General features: G+C 44.8%; 1 protein-coding gene across 16 annotated transcripts in view; it reads right to left on the bottom strand.

The window, feature by feature from the left end:
* Positions 1–14,684, bottom strand: part of ptpn13 (protein tyrosine phosphatase non-receptor type 13) — a 411,247-nt gene that overhangs the window by 188,053 nt on the left and 208,510 nt on the right. For all 16 annotated transcript variants that reach the window (XM_072496283.1, XM_072496268.1, XM_072496267.1 and 13 more), the window contains 5 exons: positions 13,483–13,635; positions 10,252–10,434; positions 9,065–9,227; positions 6,667–7,099; positions 1,762–1,871 (listed from right to left, as the gene is read on the bottom strand). In XM_072496283.1, the coding sequence (XP_072352384.1) occupies positions 1,762–1,871; positions 6,667–7,099; positions 9,065–9,227; positions 10,252–10,434; positions 13,483–13,635 (1,042 nt within the window). The remainder of the gene's footprint in view (positions 1–1,761; positions 1,872–6,666; positions 7,100–9,064; positions 9,228–10,251; positions 10,435–13,482; positions 13,636–14,684) is intronic.

The following is a 14,684-nucleotide window of genomic DNA, read 5'->3' as shown; positions in this document are numbered from 1 at the left end:
CAGTCCGCTGGACTACAAGTGCAGAAGTAGGGGAACTGAGGTACCTATGGAAGGTAATCAGAGTTATGAAGATGGTTGGATATTTTGAAGGTTCATTTGTTTCATCAAGATATTAAATAGTGAGCTACTGAATCTTCGTTGAAGAGCTGGACATGACCGGAGGAAGAAATAAGACCCTTGGAGAAAGGTGCTAACAATTACACTAACATCCAATTTATCATCAGTCGGCTCACAATGTGGCTCACTTACGCTTGCTAGAAGCTACATATATTCATATACCTCTTCATGCAAAAGGAATACATCCAGGCATAGAATATTTTTTGAATATACAAAAGATTAGGAAAAGTAGCTCCCTGCTGCATTTGCCACAGCAATGTCTCAAAATATCAGAGCTGACGAGCCAAATAATCAGCAGCCCTTTTCTCATGCAGTATAAATTGTTGTTCCCATTGAAATTTGGCATTCTTGTGTCTGTCCTAATGAGGGTACGATGAAAAGCTTTGACAGCATGTCTCTTTTTGCAGTAATACTCCTACTATTCCAGACTATATTAAAACTGATGTCCCCCATTATTACGATTGTAAGGTTCCTGAACACCTGTTTCTGGTACCAATGTTGCACAAATCTAAAGCCCTCCCTTCTGCACCATCCTTCCAGTCATGCATTCAACTGCCCCAATCATCTATTTTAATCTCTGGATTGCGACTGGATGCAGTCTGGAGATTAATATTTTTGAGCTTCTGCTTTTGAATCTCTTTCCTTGCACTGCAAAATCTACCAGCAAGATGTCAACCTTCTTTATAGCTATGTGGTTAGTACTCAAACAGACCACAATCTCTGGTTGATCACCACCTTGATCAACTGCCGGTCGGTGGCACCCTGGACTCTGAAAACAACGCACTATCCTAGAATTACACCTGTGGCCACAGAAACACAAGTCTGTTGACCAGCTATTGACTCCCATATAAATATTACTTTCCTGATCTTTCTCCTCCCCAGATGTTCAGTTCAGCCACCCGGGGTATCATGGGCTCAACTCTGGCTGCACGTCCCAGAGTAATCATCAGCCTTCATTAATATTTAGAACTGAATATTGGTTGGCCCAAGTTGCACTCCAGGGACTCTTTCGCTACCTGCCAGATCCTCGACTCTCTGAGGGTCACTCCTTTCTCCCTCTTTGCCTGCACACAGTTAAATTATAGGGCGACCAAATCCAGAAACATGCTATTCCCGCAGCTCTAAACCTTGCAGATACACTGCAGTGGCAGCAGCTACTGCTTGAACTCTGAAACCGGGAACTCAAGCTCCTCTGGCTGACATTTCCTGCGTAGATGAATTTCCCACATGGAACATGATGAGTGCTCCAAAGGATGGAGGTGGCCTGTCAGGCCTTGATTTAGCAGACTATTAACTGAGTTAACACAAATAAACACAGGACTAAGAAAAAAAACCACTAAACACCTACTGAATAAAAATAAAATAAAATTTAGTACCTCCTCCCCACTCTGCAGAGAATTCCCACTTGCACTAAATTCCTGACTTAATGATGCATTGAGTTCTGCAGTCACTCAGTGCTCCCAGTGAATCATTGAGGAAGAGGCTACTACATAAATATACAGGAGGAAACAATTTATAAGTGACTTGGGAGGAGAAGGCTACTAAACTGGAACTGTGCATTACAAAACTTAATTCTAGTTCATGCTAGATACTACAGTGCATATATAAACAAAATTAGTTAGACTTTGAATTTTTTTTTCTGACCTATGGCATATGCCTGGTTAAAGTCTTCTGTAGAGGATGAGTCGGACCCAGTGTTTCTTCGGGCAGGACTTCGGTGTAAGACAGCCTGGGACTTCTTTGGATTGATGACACTTGAATAGGACCATAAGATACAAGTAATCAAGCACAGAAGTGAACTGATTTCCAGGATTAAACAGTAAATTGCGACCGTACAAGAAAATAATAACTTGTACTTTACACACTTAAAACTCCACAATGCCTAGTTCCTTAATTAATTTGTGCCGGAGTAATAAAAACAAACCAACTATTACAGCCAGGGGGCAAAATTACATAAAGAACCACAACTATATTTTAATTGGGAGCTTTCAGAAAAATAGCATGTGCCAATGGGTGAATTAAAAGTTACACAGATCTTGGGTTTTCTTACGATTTGTGCCAACAGCAAGATAGCATTAGGTCTGGTGACTAAATAGTTATTGTCTTTCTGAAGGAGGAAACTGCCGATATCAATAAGCAAATGCATTTTTTTTTAAACTTAAAAAAATTGAATCCTGGACGTGAATAATATTGGCAAGGCTGCATTATCATTCTGAGAAAGTCGTGGGGGAGCATGTTCCTTGAGCTATTATAGTCCTTTTGCAAATTGTTCCCCCAATGATGCAGGACTTATTTGTCCATGTAACAAAGGTATGAGTATTGAGGAATTTGGAAGTGATGCTGTTTCCAAGATCTTGCTGTCTTGCTGCTCTTATCCTTCTTGGTGTTAAGTACCAGAACACTGCTATTGAATTAAATTTGGTGAGTTTCTGTAATACATGTTGTAGGTAATACATACTGCAGCCTGTATGTGATGGAGGGCTGGATATTGAGTACAGTGGTGTGGTTGAATTGCTCTACGTTGTATTTGGCTCGGAGTTGACTTTCCAACCACATATCTGTTCCACTATCAGGCTTGTTGCAAAACTTTAGTCCATTGGATGAAAAGGACAGTAACAAAATGGATATAACAAAGGATAGAAGAGAGAATAATGGTGAATGGTTGTTTATTGGACCGATAATAAAAGGTTTTCCCCAGCATTCAATATAGTGACCATTGCTGGTTTTGCTATACCTTAATGACTAGGGCTTAGAAGTACACGGCACAATTTCAACATTTGCAGGTGACCCGGGTCCAATTCCCGGCTTGGGTCACTGTCTTTGCGGAGTCTGCACGCTCTCCCCGTGGGTTCTCTCCGGATGCTCCGGTTTCCTCCCACAAGTCCCAAAAGACGAGCTCATTAGGTGAATTGGGCATTCTGAATTCTCCCTCAGTGTACCTGAACAGGTGCCAGAGTGTGGCGACTAGGGTATTTTCACAGTAACTTCATTGCAGTATTAATGTAGGGCTACTTGTGACGCTAATAAAGATGATTATTATTACAAGTCTGGAAAGTGCAGCAAACCATGAGCCTGATAGTTATAGTCTTCAACAGGCTGGTGGAACGGACAGGCACATGGTAGATGAAGATCAATACAGAAAAGTGAACATAAGAACTAGGAGCAGGAGTAGGTCATCTGGCCCCTCGAGCCTGCTCCATCATTCAATGAGATCATGGCTGATCTTTTGTGGACTCAGCTCCACTTTCCGGCCCGAACACCATAACCCTTAATCCCTTTATTCTTCAAAAAACGATCTATCTTTATCTTAAAAACATTTAATGAAGGAGTCATGAGGAGGAATGAAAGGTGATCATTTTTGCTACGAATATGTGAGAGACACAAAAGAAACAAAATGGTATAATTTTAACATTGCTGTAAGAACGGAGAGATTTGGGAGTATTTTTCCACAAGTAATTGAAGGTTAATAAAACATTTAACACAGCATATTGGATCCTGGCTTTATAAATAAATGCACAGGGTACAAAAGCAAGGACATTTTGCTAAACCTATGAAAACCAGGTGGAGTGAGGTTCTGATGAGTTTTCCATCACTTGAGCTTTTGTAGGAGAGGATTTGGGTGGTGGTGGTGGTAGTTTTGGGGGGGGGGGGGGGGGGGGGGCAGTATGCCGGCCGTGTTTTTGTAGATACCTTGGTAATATGAACGGTCCAGTTAAGTTTCTGAGAACTACATGAAAATCTGAAGATCCCACCGCCGGCCTATGGTGGGTTGCCTGTCCCACCACAAAACCGGATGCCTCCCCCACCACAAAAATGGGTGTGGCCCTCTGACAATCTCAGAGTCTGAGGCTTTTTCAGAGTGTCCCAGAGAGCAGGGGAATTCCTCATTGGAAGCTCAAACTTCCTGGCAATTGAGTCAGTCAAAAGTGTGTTGGGTTGTATTTCCAGTCTCTGGGCCAGTTTGGGCAGGTAGACATCAAATAAAATTGAAGCACAAAATTTGATTCATTCTTCGCCCCAAAATGTAAGATTGGATATGCTAAATTGTTTTAAAATTAAACAGAGACCTAGATGTTCAGATATACAAATCCTTAAAAAGTAAAGGAATAAGTTGAAGCTGTAAACAAAAAGGATAAGGGAACCTAGGTTTATAATAAGGGGATAAAGTCTAAAAGCAGAGATAAAGCTAAGCCAATACAAATCTCATTATACAGGTTTTCTGCTTATTTACTTGTGTTGAATGACCACAGGCTGCGCCAAAGGAAGTACTGAAGTAACCTGTTACACTGTTTTTGAAATTTATTTGATGTTAGGATGGAGTTAAAATCCATCTTTTGCAATATTATAAAAGTTTCCAAAAGGTTACAGGCCAGTTCATAGCACTGACACAGGGGGTTGTCTTTTACCATTTTGCGAAGAGTATGAGTGGACAGTATATCTGCAGCTTCACAATCAAAACTACTATTTTGGAAACTACTTTAGGCATGAGGACTAGAAAATTCACCAGATCGAATGAAAGACATTTGTTACAAGGAAGAAAAATTGGGAGCCGTATCATTAAAGCAGAAGATAATATCTGATACGGTATTCAAAATCATGAAGAGCTCAGGTTTCTCATCTAGACTCAGCAATCATTTGATTCTCACCGGAGAGGTCGCCTTGCTCAATTTTCACCACTCCTCACCGACAACATCATGAGATTCACACCTACCAATGGGGTGAACTTCATAAATACATTTTAATGCATTTAAATGCTATTAGCAGCCCGCCCTCCACCCCCGCCCCCGCGGCCAAATTTTTTCATTTTCATTTCATTTCATGATGCTCCCTCATTAAATATTCATACTATATATTCATAGTCACGGCACATCGGCAAGGTTCACAGGTTTGGGCAGGTGCGAGGCAGTCAAACGGGATCCTGCCAGGGGTGCAGCAGTCCAGGAGGCGGGGGGATGCTGCCAATGAATGTCGAGGAAGGGGGGGTGGATGCCAGCAATAAATGTCAGGGTGGGGGAGTGGATGCCAGCATGGAATGTTGGGGAGGTAGTTTGCCAGCAATAAAAGTCAGGGGGTTGGGGGGGGGGGGGAAAGCCTCCGATACCTCTGGGTTGCGGGCGGGGGGCCGTTAGGCTGCAGCACCAATTAGTGCGCCCTTTATTGATGGCGCCTCGAAAAGGGATCTGTGTAACTGGAGAGTTACATGCTCATTTTCTGTCTGAACCTGATACTTTGCCAAATCCTGGTAAGATTCTGCCCTATATTTCAAAACAAAGGATAAGCAATAAGTGCAGTCATGTCAGCAGAGCGCAGGTCCAGAGAATAAAGTTAAAGAAACTATCCAACTTATTGATTGTTATCTATTTTTTAAAAACTGGGGCAAAATTCTCCCCAAACGGCGCGATGTCCGCCGATTGGCGCCCAAAACGGCGCCAATCAGACGGGCATCGCGCCGCCCCAAAGGTGCGGAATGCTCCGCATCTTTGGGGGCCGAGCCCCAACATTGAGGGGCTAGGCCGGCGGCGGAGGGATTTCCGCCCCGCCAGCTGGCGGAAACGGCCTTTGTTGCCCCGCCAGCTGGCGCGGAAATGACATGTCGGGGCGACGCATGCGCGGGAGCGTCAGCGGCCGCCGACAGTTTCCCGCGCATGCGCAGTGGGGAGAGTCTCTTCCACCTCCGCCATGGTGGAGACCGTTGCGGAGGCGGAAGGGAAAGAGTGCCCCCACGGCACAGGCCCGCCCGCGGATCGGTGGGCCCCGATCGCGGGCCAGGCCACTGTTGGGGCACCCCCTGGGGTCAGAATGCCCCGCGCCCCCCCCCAGGACCCCGGAGCCCGCCCACACCGCCTTGTCCTGCCGGTAAATAGGTACTTTAATTTACGCCGGTGGGACAGGCAATTTACCGGCGGGACTTCGGCCCATCCAGGCCGGAGAATCCAGCGGGGGGGCCCGCCAACCGGCGCGGCCCGATTCCCGCCCCCGCCGAATATCCGGTACCAGAGACTTCGGCAACCGGCGGGGGCGGGATTCACGGCGGCCAACGGCCATTCTCCGACCCGCTGGGGGGTTGGAGAATGACGCCCCTGATCTCATGCATAATTGCAGCGGAAGCTTTTGGAACTTTGTTTAAAGACAAAATAGTCTCTCAAATTATGGTTTTATTCCACCGTAGTAATTGTCTATAATATTACAAATGCGTAATCTGCATAACACTAAATTGTAGCACTGTGATTTCATGACAAGAGCTAATGCATTCTCCAAAGAAATATATTATTTAAATGCTCTCTTTGGCTTGATATCCATTTCTTCCTTAAGGTTCCGTTGTGTCTTGGGTCTTTTTCTATATTGATGGTCCTACATAAATGCAACTTGTTTTGTTGTTCAAGAAGACAATGACATTATGGAGGAGCATTCTCAGATGCAACACTGTATTTTGAATTTTCAGACTTTTGGGACAGCAATTTTGAACATCTGTTTTCAATATCACCGACCTACTTCATATCTAAAACCATGCCTTATACACAAATAATTCACAAAACGTAAAAGATTTACCTGTTCTTGATTCGTCGCTCACTTCCCATCACAGACTCGGTGTCCGATCGAGGGCGTGGACGTTTTATTTTGCGTTCAGCTTCCGCTTCCAGCAAATTTGAAGAACGAAACAACTGGTGGATAAAGTTGGGTGTACTTCTTCGTTTCGACTCCGAGACTTGACTAAGATCATAGTAAGATTTGCTGAGGATAGGAGGACGTTGGTCCCACAGTGTACGAGATATCTTGTCTTTTGAGATGCTGTATAGGGGCTGATTCAATGCTGCCTCCGACCTGGACATGCGTTTCAGGAGTTCAGAACGCATTATCTGCGATTGATCAGTTAATTTGCTGTGCGCGCTGGTGGCAAGACTGATGCTACTATTCACCCTGCCCATGGCCAATAAACCTGCAGAGTCTCCATTGTAGTACAGGTTGCTGACAGATAGGTTTTCTTAACAGAAACGAGAGTGGAGAAAGAAGGAAAGAATTCAGTAAGCACACTGTTATATTCTCCTCCTGGGCTCCTCTGTGGCACATATCTGCCTCTCAAACTTAGTTCTGAACTATCACAAGGGAAATGAGCAAAAGCGACAAACAGTGAGGATGTTTCTATATTTTTTTTAAACTTGCTATAAGAAGGGCATAGGCTCCCATGTTGAGATTCGGCATTTAACATATGAGGAACTGCAGACAAAAAAATACACAATCTTATTTCATTGGTGGAGTGAACGGAGTGCTTTGAACAAACTGTGCCATCGCAGCTATTGCATTTTTACAGCATTATAAGTGTGCTGCTAACATCTGGATAAAAATAAACCCTTCTCCTCAATTACTCATGTAATTTGAGATCTCAATAGCCATCTTTAGCAGCTGTACTGGTAACATAAACATATTCACTAAAAGTTCCTAAAACCACAAGTACAGCCATTACAGCTAGGCTATTACTGAGCCATATAGGACAAAAATAAAGTCATAACTTAAATACCACAGCCCCAAACATAGGGGGCGCGATTCTCCCAGCCCCGCCCCGGGCCGGAGAATCTCCGCAACAGCGTCACACCGCCCCAACGCGCAATTCTCCGAGGTGTGGAGAATCGGCGCCATTTGCGCCGGCGCGGTTGGCGCAGCGCCTGTCGCGGGCCGCTACCGCGGCCGGGCCTCTACCGCGGTGGGGCCGCCGATTCTCCGGGCCGAGCGGAACGACGGAGTCCTGCCGGCGCCATTCACCCCTCGTCGCTGCCGACGGGAACTCTGCACAAAGGGTTGGGGGGCAGACGGCCTGTGGGGCGGGGGAAAGCGCTCCTTCACCGGGGGGTGGGGGGCCTCCGATGGCGTCTGGCCAGCGATCGGGGCTCACCGATCGGCGGGCCGGCCTCTCTCCCCCCCGGGCCTACTTTGTTGCGCTTCCAGCCCCAGAACCCACACGCCATGTTGCGTCAGGGTCAGAGCGTTCCGTGAGTCTATCGCACATGCGTCGGTTGGCGCTTCGCCACTGCGCATGCGCGGGTTGGCACCGCCCCCAGTTCGCGCCAGGATGCAAGGCTGGAGTGGCGTGAACCACTCCAGCGCCGTGCTGGCCCCCTGTGGGGGCCAGAATCCTACTGCCCGTGCCCGTTTTGCGCCGTCGTAAGACGCAACGGCGTTCACGACGGCACGGACACTTAGTCTCGGGCTCGGTGAATCGCGCCCCTCATTGCCAAAAGTTAGAACAACTCAACACAGGGGTACTTGGGTATAGTTTCATGTCAGCCTCAACCCACTCATTTCACTTTTCCAATATAAAGCACTGGAAAATTAAATCGGGTTTCTCATTCCGGTTATTTTAACTGATCGATTTATTTTCACACTATGGTCTTTTCCACCACTATAGTTTTGCAATACTAAAATCTGTTGCTTGCATAATTTATGGAAATGATTGGGCAGCACGGTGACGCAGTGGGTTAGCCCTGCAGCCTCACGGCGCCAAGGTCAGAGGTTCGATCCCGGCTCTGGGTCACTGTCCGTGTGGAGCTTGCACATTCTCCCCGTGTTTGCGTGGGTTTTGACCCCACAACCCAAAGATGTGCAGAGTAGATGGATAGGCATTATTGCCCCTTAATTGGAAAAAATGAATTGGGTACTCTAATTTTTTTTGAAAAAATAAAATAAATAAATAAATTATGGAAAAGGTGCTTGGAGTATAGCCATCAATGAGGGTGTGCTATCAGGGACAATCTCTTTATAATGGAACAGAGAAAAAGCAAGATAATAAGGGGAAAAGGAAATTGCTTGAATCTCCATTTTAACATTTCTTGCCCCCTAGTTCCCCCCACCCACTCTCCCTGCTAATCACCTGGTTCCAAATTTTAGGAAATACACTTCTTTCCACTGAAAAGGCTTTACAAAATACATGGGAAACAAAGGGTTACATCCGTACCAAATTCCTGCAAGTCCTGATTTTTCTTTCGTGCCCTCATCTGCAGCTGGAATTTGTGCTGGGATGAGGCCAGATGCAAGAGATACTGACAGGTCTTGCTGCTATCTGTTTGAAACAGATGCTTTATGCCATCTGAAGTATTCTGTAAGGTAATCTTCTTTTTCTGCATCAATCAAGAAGACAACATAGAGTTTGGAATAAACACATTGGAGCAAGCAGAAACTGGTAGAACATATCAGTACAATGCTCGACATATTCATTTGTCAGGTGTCTAATATTTATCTAATATGAAATACTATCAGGTTTAACATCAAGGTTGCACAGTTTCATTCATTTATATGTAAATGTTTAATCTAAATGTGCAATTTAAATCGGATGATTAATTGCTCCTCTCTGCACTCCCTGAAAGTAGCCCAACCCAAGAAAGAAAAGGGGGAATATTTGCTTCTAAATTAATGCAAGTTTAAAAAATAATAATATTTGCTTTCAATTTATTGTGACAGAATTGGAAAATAAAATGCTGGAATGGTAGATAGGGTAAATTAACAGACAAGTCCGCGTCCACTTCTTAATTTCAGGAAGAACATTACAGAAGCAAAATTCGGAAGATCTTGACTGGGATTGCGATGCCGGATAAATGGAAGAAACTATGTTAACATAGTTGTTTACCACATTGCTCTTTCACCTCTGGAAATAATTCTAGCTATTTCAGACTCTGGAAATGGAAGGAAGTCTTTACTCTTTTTCTTCACCCGACAGTTGTGGAGCCAGAATGACATGGGTTTCAAAAATACGTTCCACTACCTCAAAATGAATTTCACCCAGGGGTGGCTTAAAAAATGGAAGAAATTAAAAGACAATTTATTCTACAGATGATAACCTTTGTTAAAACCCCAAAACCAGATAAAATGCCTCCGAATTTAAAGATCCCTTATTTTTTCTGTTGTTATTTGTTAAGTTTTATGACAGTATAATTTACTTTTGCAATTTAAAAATGAGCACGTGAAAACCCTTTTAAGTATTTTTCTTGCATATTCCTGTCCAATAGATTTCAGTCTTTAAAGACCTTACAATATGTATACAAAGCTTAATTTACCAACAAATCCAAGCAAGGTTAAAATAATTGAATCATAGAACCAGCCTCAGCTGCTGTACATAATAATTTACCAGAGCCAAAACACACTTACAGTGAAAGCAATTTTTTTGGTGTCTCTCCATGGAAATCGAAGGACTACTGTTCGGACTCCATTTTGAATCTCATAAACAATTACACCTCTGGAACAAATGCCTAGATTTATTCCAGTTAGAGATTTCTTTTCTGGCTGAACTCGATAGAACAACACTCCATACTCAGGCAGCTTCTGACATACCTGAAAATAAAAACGTAACAGATAAATATACACACACTCAAAAAAAAATGGAGGAAAACATCGTGCCATTTTGAGAGTACACCGCAGCGAAATAAACACTAAATACAACATGCCCCAAAGCCTGTGAGGGTGCCCTGACGAGGGGGTGGAGGTGTGGTAGGGTGGGGGGGTGAGCGCCGAAGCCTGCGATGTGGGGGGGTGGAGTGTCCCGATGCTGGTGGGAAGGAAGACGGAGCACATCTTGTGGGCCAACGGGTCCTCAGTGTCTGTGGGGAGGGTGGGGGGAGAATTTCTGCATAGATCAGGGTGCCTTTTAAAGATGGTGCACCGATCCCAGTGCAGCGAGCCTTGCTAGCTTTATCAGACCCTGCCCCAACCAGAGTGAACCATGCCTCCAGATTCTCTGTGCAATGAGGACAAGAGGATCTGGAGAAAAACTCAGCTGTGCAGCTGGAGAGCTACACGCTGGTTTTCAGATTGAAACGACACTCTGACAAATAGTAGGATGATTCCACCCCAAAATTATACCTCAAGAGTTAAATGTCTTCAATGAAATAGAGAAATCCAAATATTCACAATCCTTTGCATGAAGAAAGTTCTCCTCATCTCAGTCTAAAATTATTATCCCCTTATCCCAAAACTGTGCCCCCTCCCCACGATCAGAGGAAACAACCTCTCAGTGTCTACCCTGTCAAGCTCCTTCAGAATCATGGGCGGGATTCTCCGATCTCCTGCCAGGTTAGAAAATCGCCGGGGAGCGGCACGAACCCCGCCCCCGGCGGCTGCCGAATTCTCCGGCGCCGGGGATTTGGCGGGGGCGGGAATCGCGCTGTGCCGGTTGGCGGCCTCTGGCAACGCCCCGCCCCCGGCAATTCTCTGGCCCGCAATGGGCCGAATGGCCGCCCGTTTACGGCTGGTCCCGCAGGCTTAAATTAGGGTAGGTACTTACCGGTGGGACCTGGCTCTGTGGGCGGCCTCCGGGGTCCTCGGGGGGGCCCGTGGGAAACTGGCCCTGGGGGTGCCCCCACAGTAGCCTGGCCCACGGTCGGGGCCCACCGATCCGCGGGCGGGCCAGTGCCGTGGGGGCATTCTATTCCTCCGCGTCGGCTGCTGTGGACCTCCGCCATGACTAGCGCAGAGATGAAACCCCCTGCGCATGCGCTGGGATGACGCCAGCACACGCTGGCGTTCCTGCGCATGCGCCAACCCGCGCCGGCCGGCAGAGGCCTTTCGGCACAGGTTGGCGTGGCACCAAGCCCCTTCCGCGCCGGCTAGCACGGCGCCAGCATAGTGCCTGAAGGTGCAGAGGATTCCGCACCTTCGGGACGGCCCGACACCAGAGTGGTTCACGCCACTCCTTCGCACCGGAGTTGCCCTCCCCGCAGAAACCCGCCCCATGTGTTTCAATGTGATCACCTCTTGTTCTTTTAAATTCCAGAGAAATAGGCCCAATTTACTCAGCCTCTCATCACAAGACATTCACAAAACTAATCAAGCGAACCTTTCCTGTTCTCTTCCAATCTAAATATAGATCATAGAATCTACAGTGCCGAAGGAGGGCATTTGGCCCTTTAGTCTGCACCGGCCCTTGGAAAGTGCACCCTACTTAAGCCCACGCTTCCACCCTATTCCCTGTAACCTCATCTAACCTTTTGGACATGAAAGGGCAATTTAGCATAGCCAATGCACCTAACCTGCACATTTTTGGACTGTGGGACGTACCGGAGCACCCGGAGGAAACTCACACGGACACGGGGAAAGAAAGTGCAAACTCCACACAGTCACCCAAAGCCGGAATTGAACCTGGCACCCTGGAGCTGTGAGGCCGCAGTGCTAACCACTTTGCCACCGTGCCATCCTTATATCCTTCCTTAAATATGCAGACTAAAACTGCACACTGTATTCCAAATGTGTTCTCACCAACGCACTGTACATTTGTAGCAAGACTTGTGTACTCCAATCCCCTTGCGGTAAAGGTCAACATGTCATTTGCCTTCCTAATTGCTTGTTGTACCTGCATGCTAACTTAGAGTTCCTTGTACATGCACATAATATCAACATTTACAAATTTCATAGCTTATTAAGAATATTCTGCTTTACTACTCTTACCACCAAAATGAAAGACCTTACAATTCTCCACATTAAACTCCATCTGCCATCTTGTTGCCCACAAATTATCTTGTCTATATATCTCTCTTAGCCTCTCAGTCCTCCTCAGAGCTTGCATTTCCACATAGCTTTGTATCAGAAGGAACCTTAGATACATTACTCTCAGTTTCTTTGCATATGTCATTAATGTAGGTTGTAAGTAGATGAGCCCCAGGATTGATCCTTGTGCCATTGCACTAGTGACAGCCTGCCAAGTTAAAAATCCCCCATTTAGGTCTACTCTTTGCTTCCTGTCTGTTAATCAATCCTCATTCACTCCCAATTCCATGAGTTCTTACCTTGCCTATCAAGATAACTTGTTGAATGCCTTTTGGAAATACAAGCCTATTACATCTACTAGTTCCTCTTTATCTAGCCTTCAATGCAAGAAAACAGTAGAAGTAAACGGACTGATAATACTGGGCCAGCAGGAGAAAAGACAAGTAAAATTCCCAGCTTCTAGTTTGCTGTTTAATCTGCTGAAATTACATTGTAAACAGTCTGATTTTATTCAACTAGTAAAAAGTTTAAAAGCTGCCCCACAGATTTTTCTTTCTTTATCGAGGATACCATCAGTACAACTTTGCATGAAAAGGTGCAAAATTAATGACTGCACCCTCTTCTTGAGAGGGCAGACAGATGGGGGAAAATTGCTTTCTCCAACAATGATCCAGAAAATGGTAACAGGGCAGGGTCAATTATTTTTAAGACAGAGGTGGATAGATTCTTACTAACAAAGGAATCAAGAATTCCAGAGTAGGTAGGAGTGTGGAGTTGCAGCTGCAGTCTGATCAACCATGATCATACTGAATGGCAGAGCAGGCTCAAGGGGCCGAATGGCCCACTCCTACTTGTAATCCGTATGTTCGTGCCCCTATTTTCCCCATCAAGATGGAGTACCTTCAAAAACTCAAGTTCAGATTCTGCTTCTGTAGCGCCACAATATGTGATGTGCAGTTTGGGTAGTTCCTCCTTCACGTAAGACTCTTCCAAAGACTCCATCACTCCAATAGGCAAATAATGCTCGAGCCTGAAATAACTCATCCCATGAAACTAATAACAGAAGTGAAACACATGAAATATTTTTTCTGAGACAGTTATTAATTTAATACTATTCGTGTGTGGAGGCGAAGCATGGGTGCATTTTATCACATAACTTTAGTTTTGCACTCAGCACAAGTGCAACAATACCAAATTTCTAATGATCATAATTTATACAACAGGAGAATAGGGTGTCGATTCATTGGCAAGTTGACTCTAATTGGCTGAGACATTGCCATCGAGAAAGCGATATGGAACTAAAGGCTACCCATGCCCAGGAAATTCAAAAAGGTGCAAGGCTTGAACATATTTCTTTTGTTTGCAAAAAATGGATCCCTGTGTATGAAAGTATGTAATTTCCAGCAAGTATAAATGAGCCATGTTGTGAGCTTGACTGATTGTCTTAAATTGGTCGTTAAACATTTTCATTTTCATGTAGCTGTTAGCACACTTAGGAAAGGACCACCCAATTGCAAAATCACATCTAACAGTAGACACTTTGTTTTGGATTTTGTAAGCACTGGCTGGTTGAGTAAGTTCTGTATTCTGCCTATTACCAGAGCCGACCCACCAACCATAGCAGCCTTTTCTCCTATAGATAAATTGTTGTGATTGTTTGAAATTTGACATTCTTGTGTTTGTCCTGAGGAGTGCAAGATAAAAAATTTCAGTAACATGTCTCCTTTTCAGCAATATTCAAGTTGAGTAGTACCATGTGACTGAAGTAAAAGTTATCAAACTTTTCTGTTAATATTGACACACTTTCAATGACTGCTTGTCCCAAATTACAAAAACGTAGGGTTATTATTGAAGCAAACATTTTATGGTATACAACATAATAATTACATAAGAGCTGGATAGTCAGCAAACAAAAAAGGATATAAAAATCTGATGAGATAGACAGAAACTCAGTGACTCCGTAATTTCTCTTGGGTCTAGGGTCCAGTATGACGTAAACATATATTTACAGATCATAAAATCTTCTGTTTCTTTTGTAACAGAATCTCTCCTGGCTTCCACAATTAACTAATATTCTTGCCAGATCAGTTTCTCTCAGACAG

The sequence above is a fragment of the Scyliorhinus torazame genome, chromosome 3 (assembly GCF_047496885.1).
Source record: "Scyliorhinus torazame isolate Kashiwa2021f chromosome 3, sScyTor2.1, whole genome shotgun sequence".
Classification (NCBI taxonomy): domain Eukaryota; kingdom Metazoa; phylum Chordata; class Chondrichthyes; order Carcharhiniformes; family Scyliorhinidae; genus Scyliorhinus; species Scyliorhinus torazame.
Note: the sequence above shows the minus strand (reverse complement) of the source record. Positions and strands in the feature narration are given on the sequence as shown.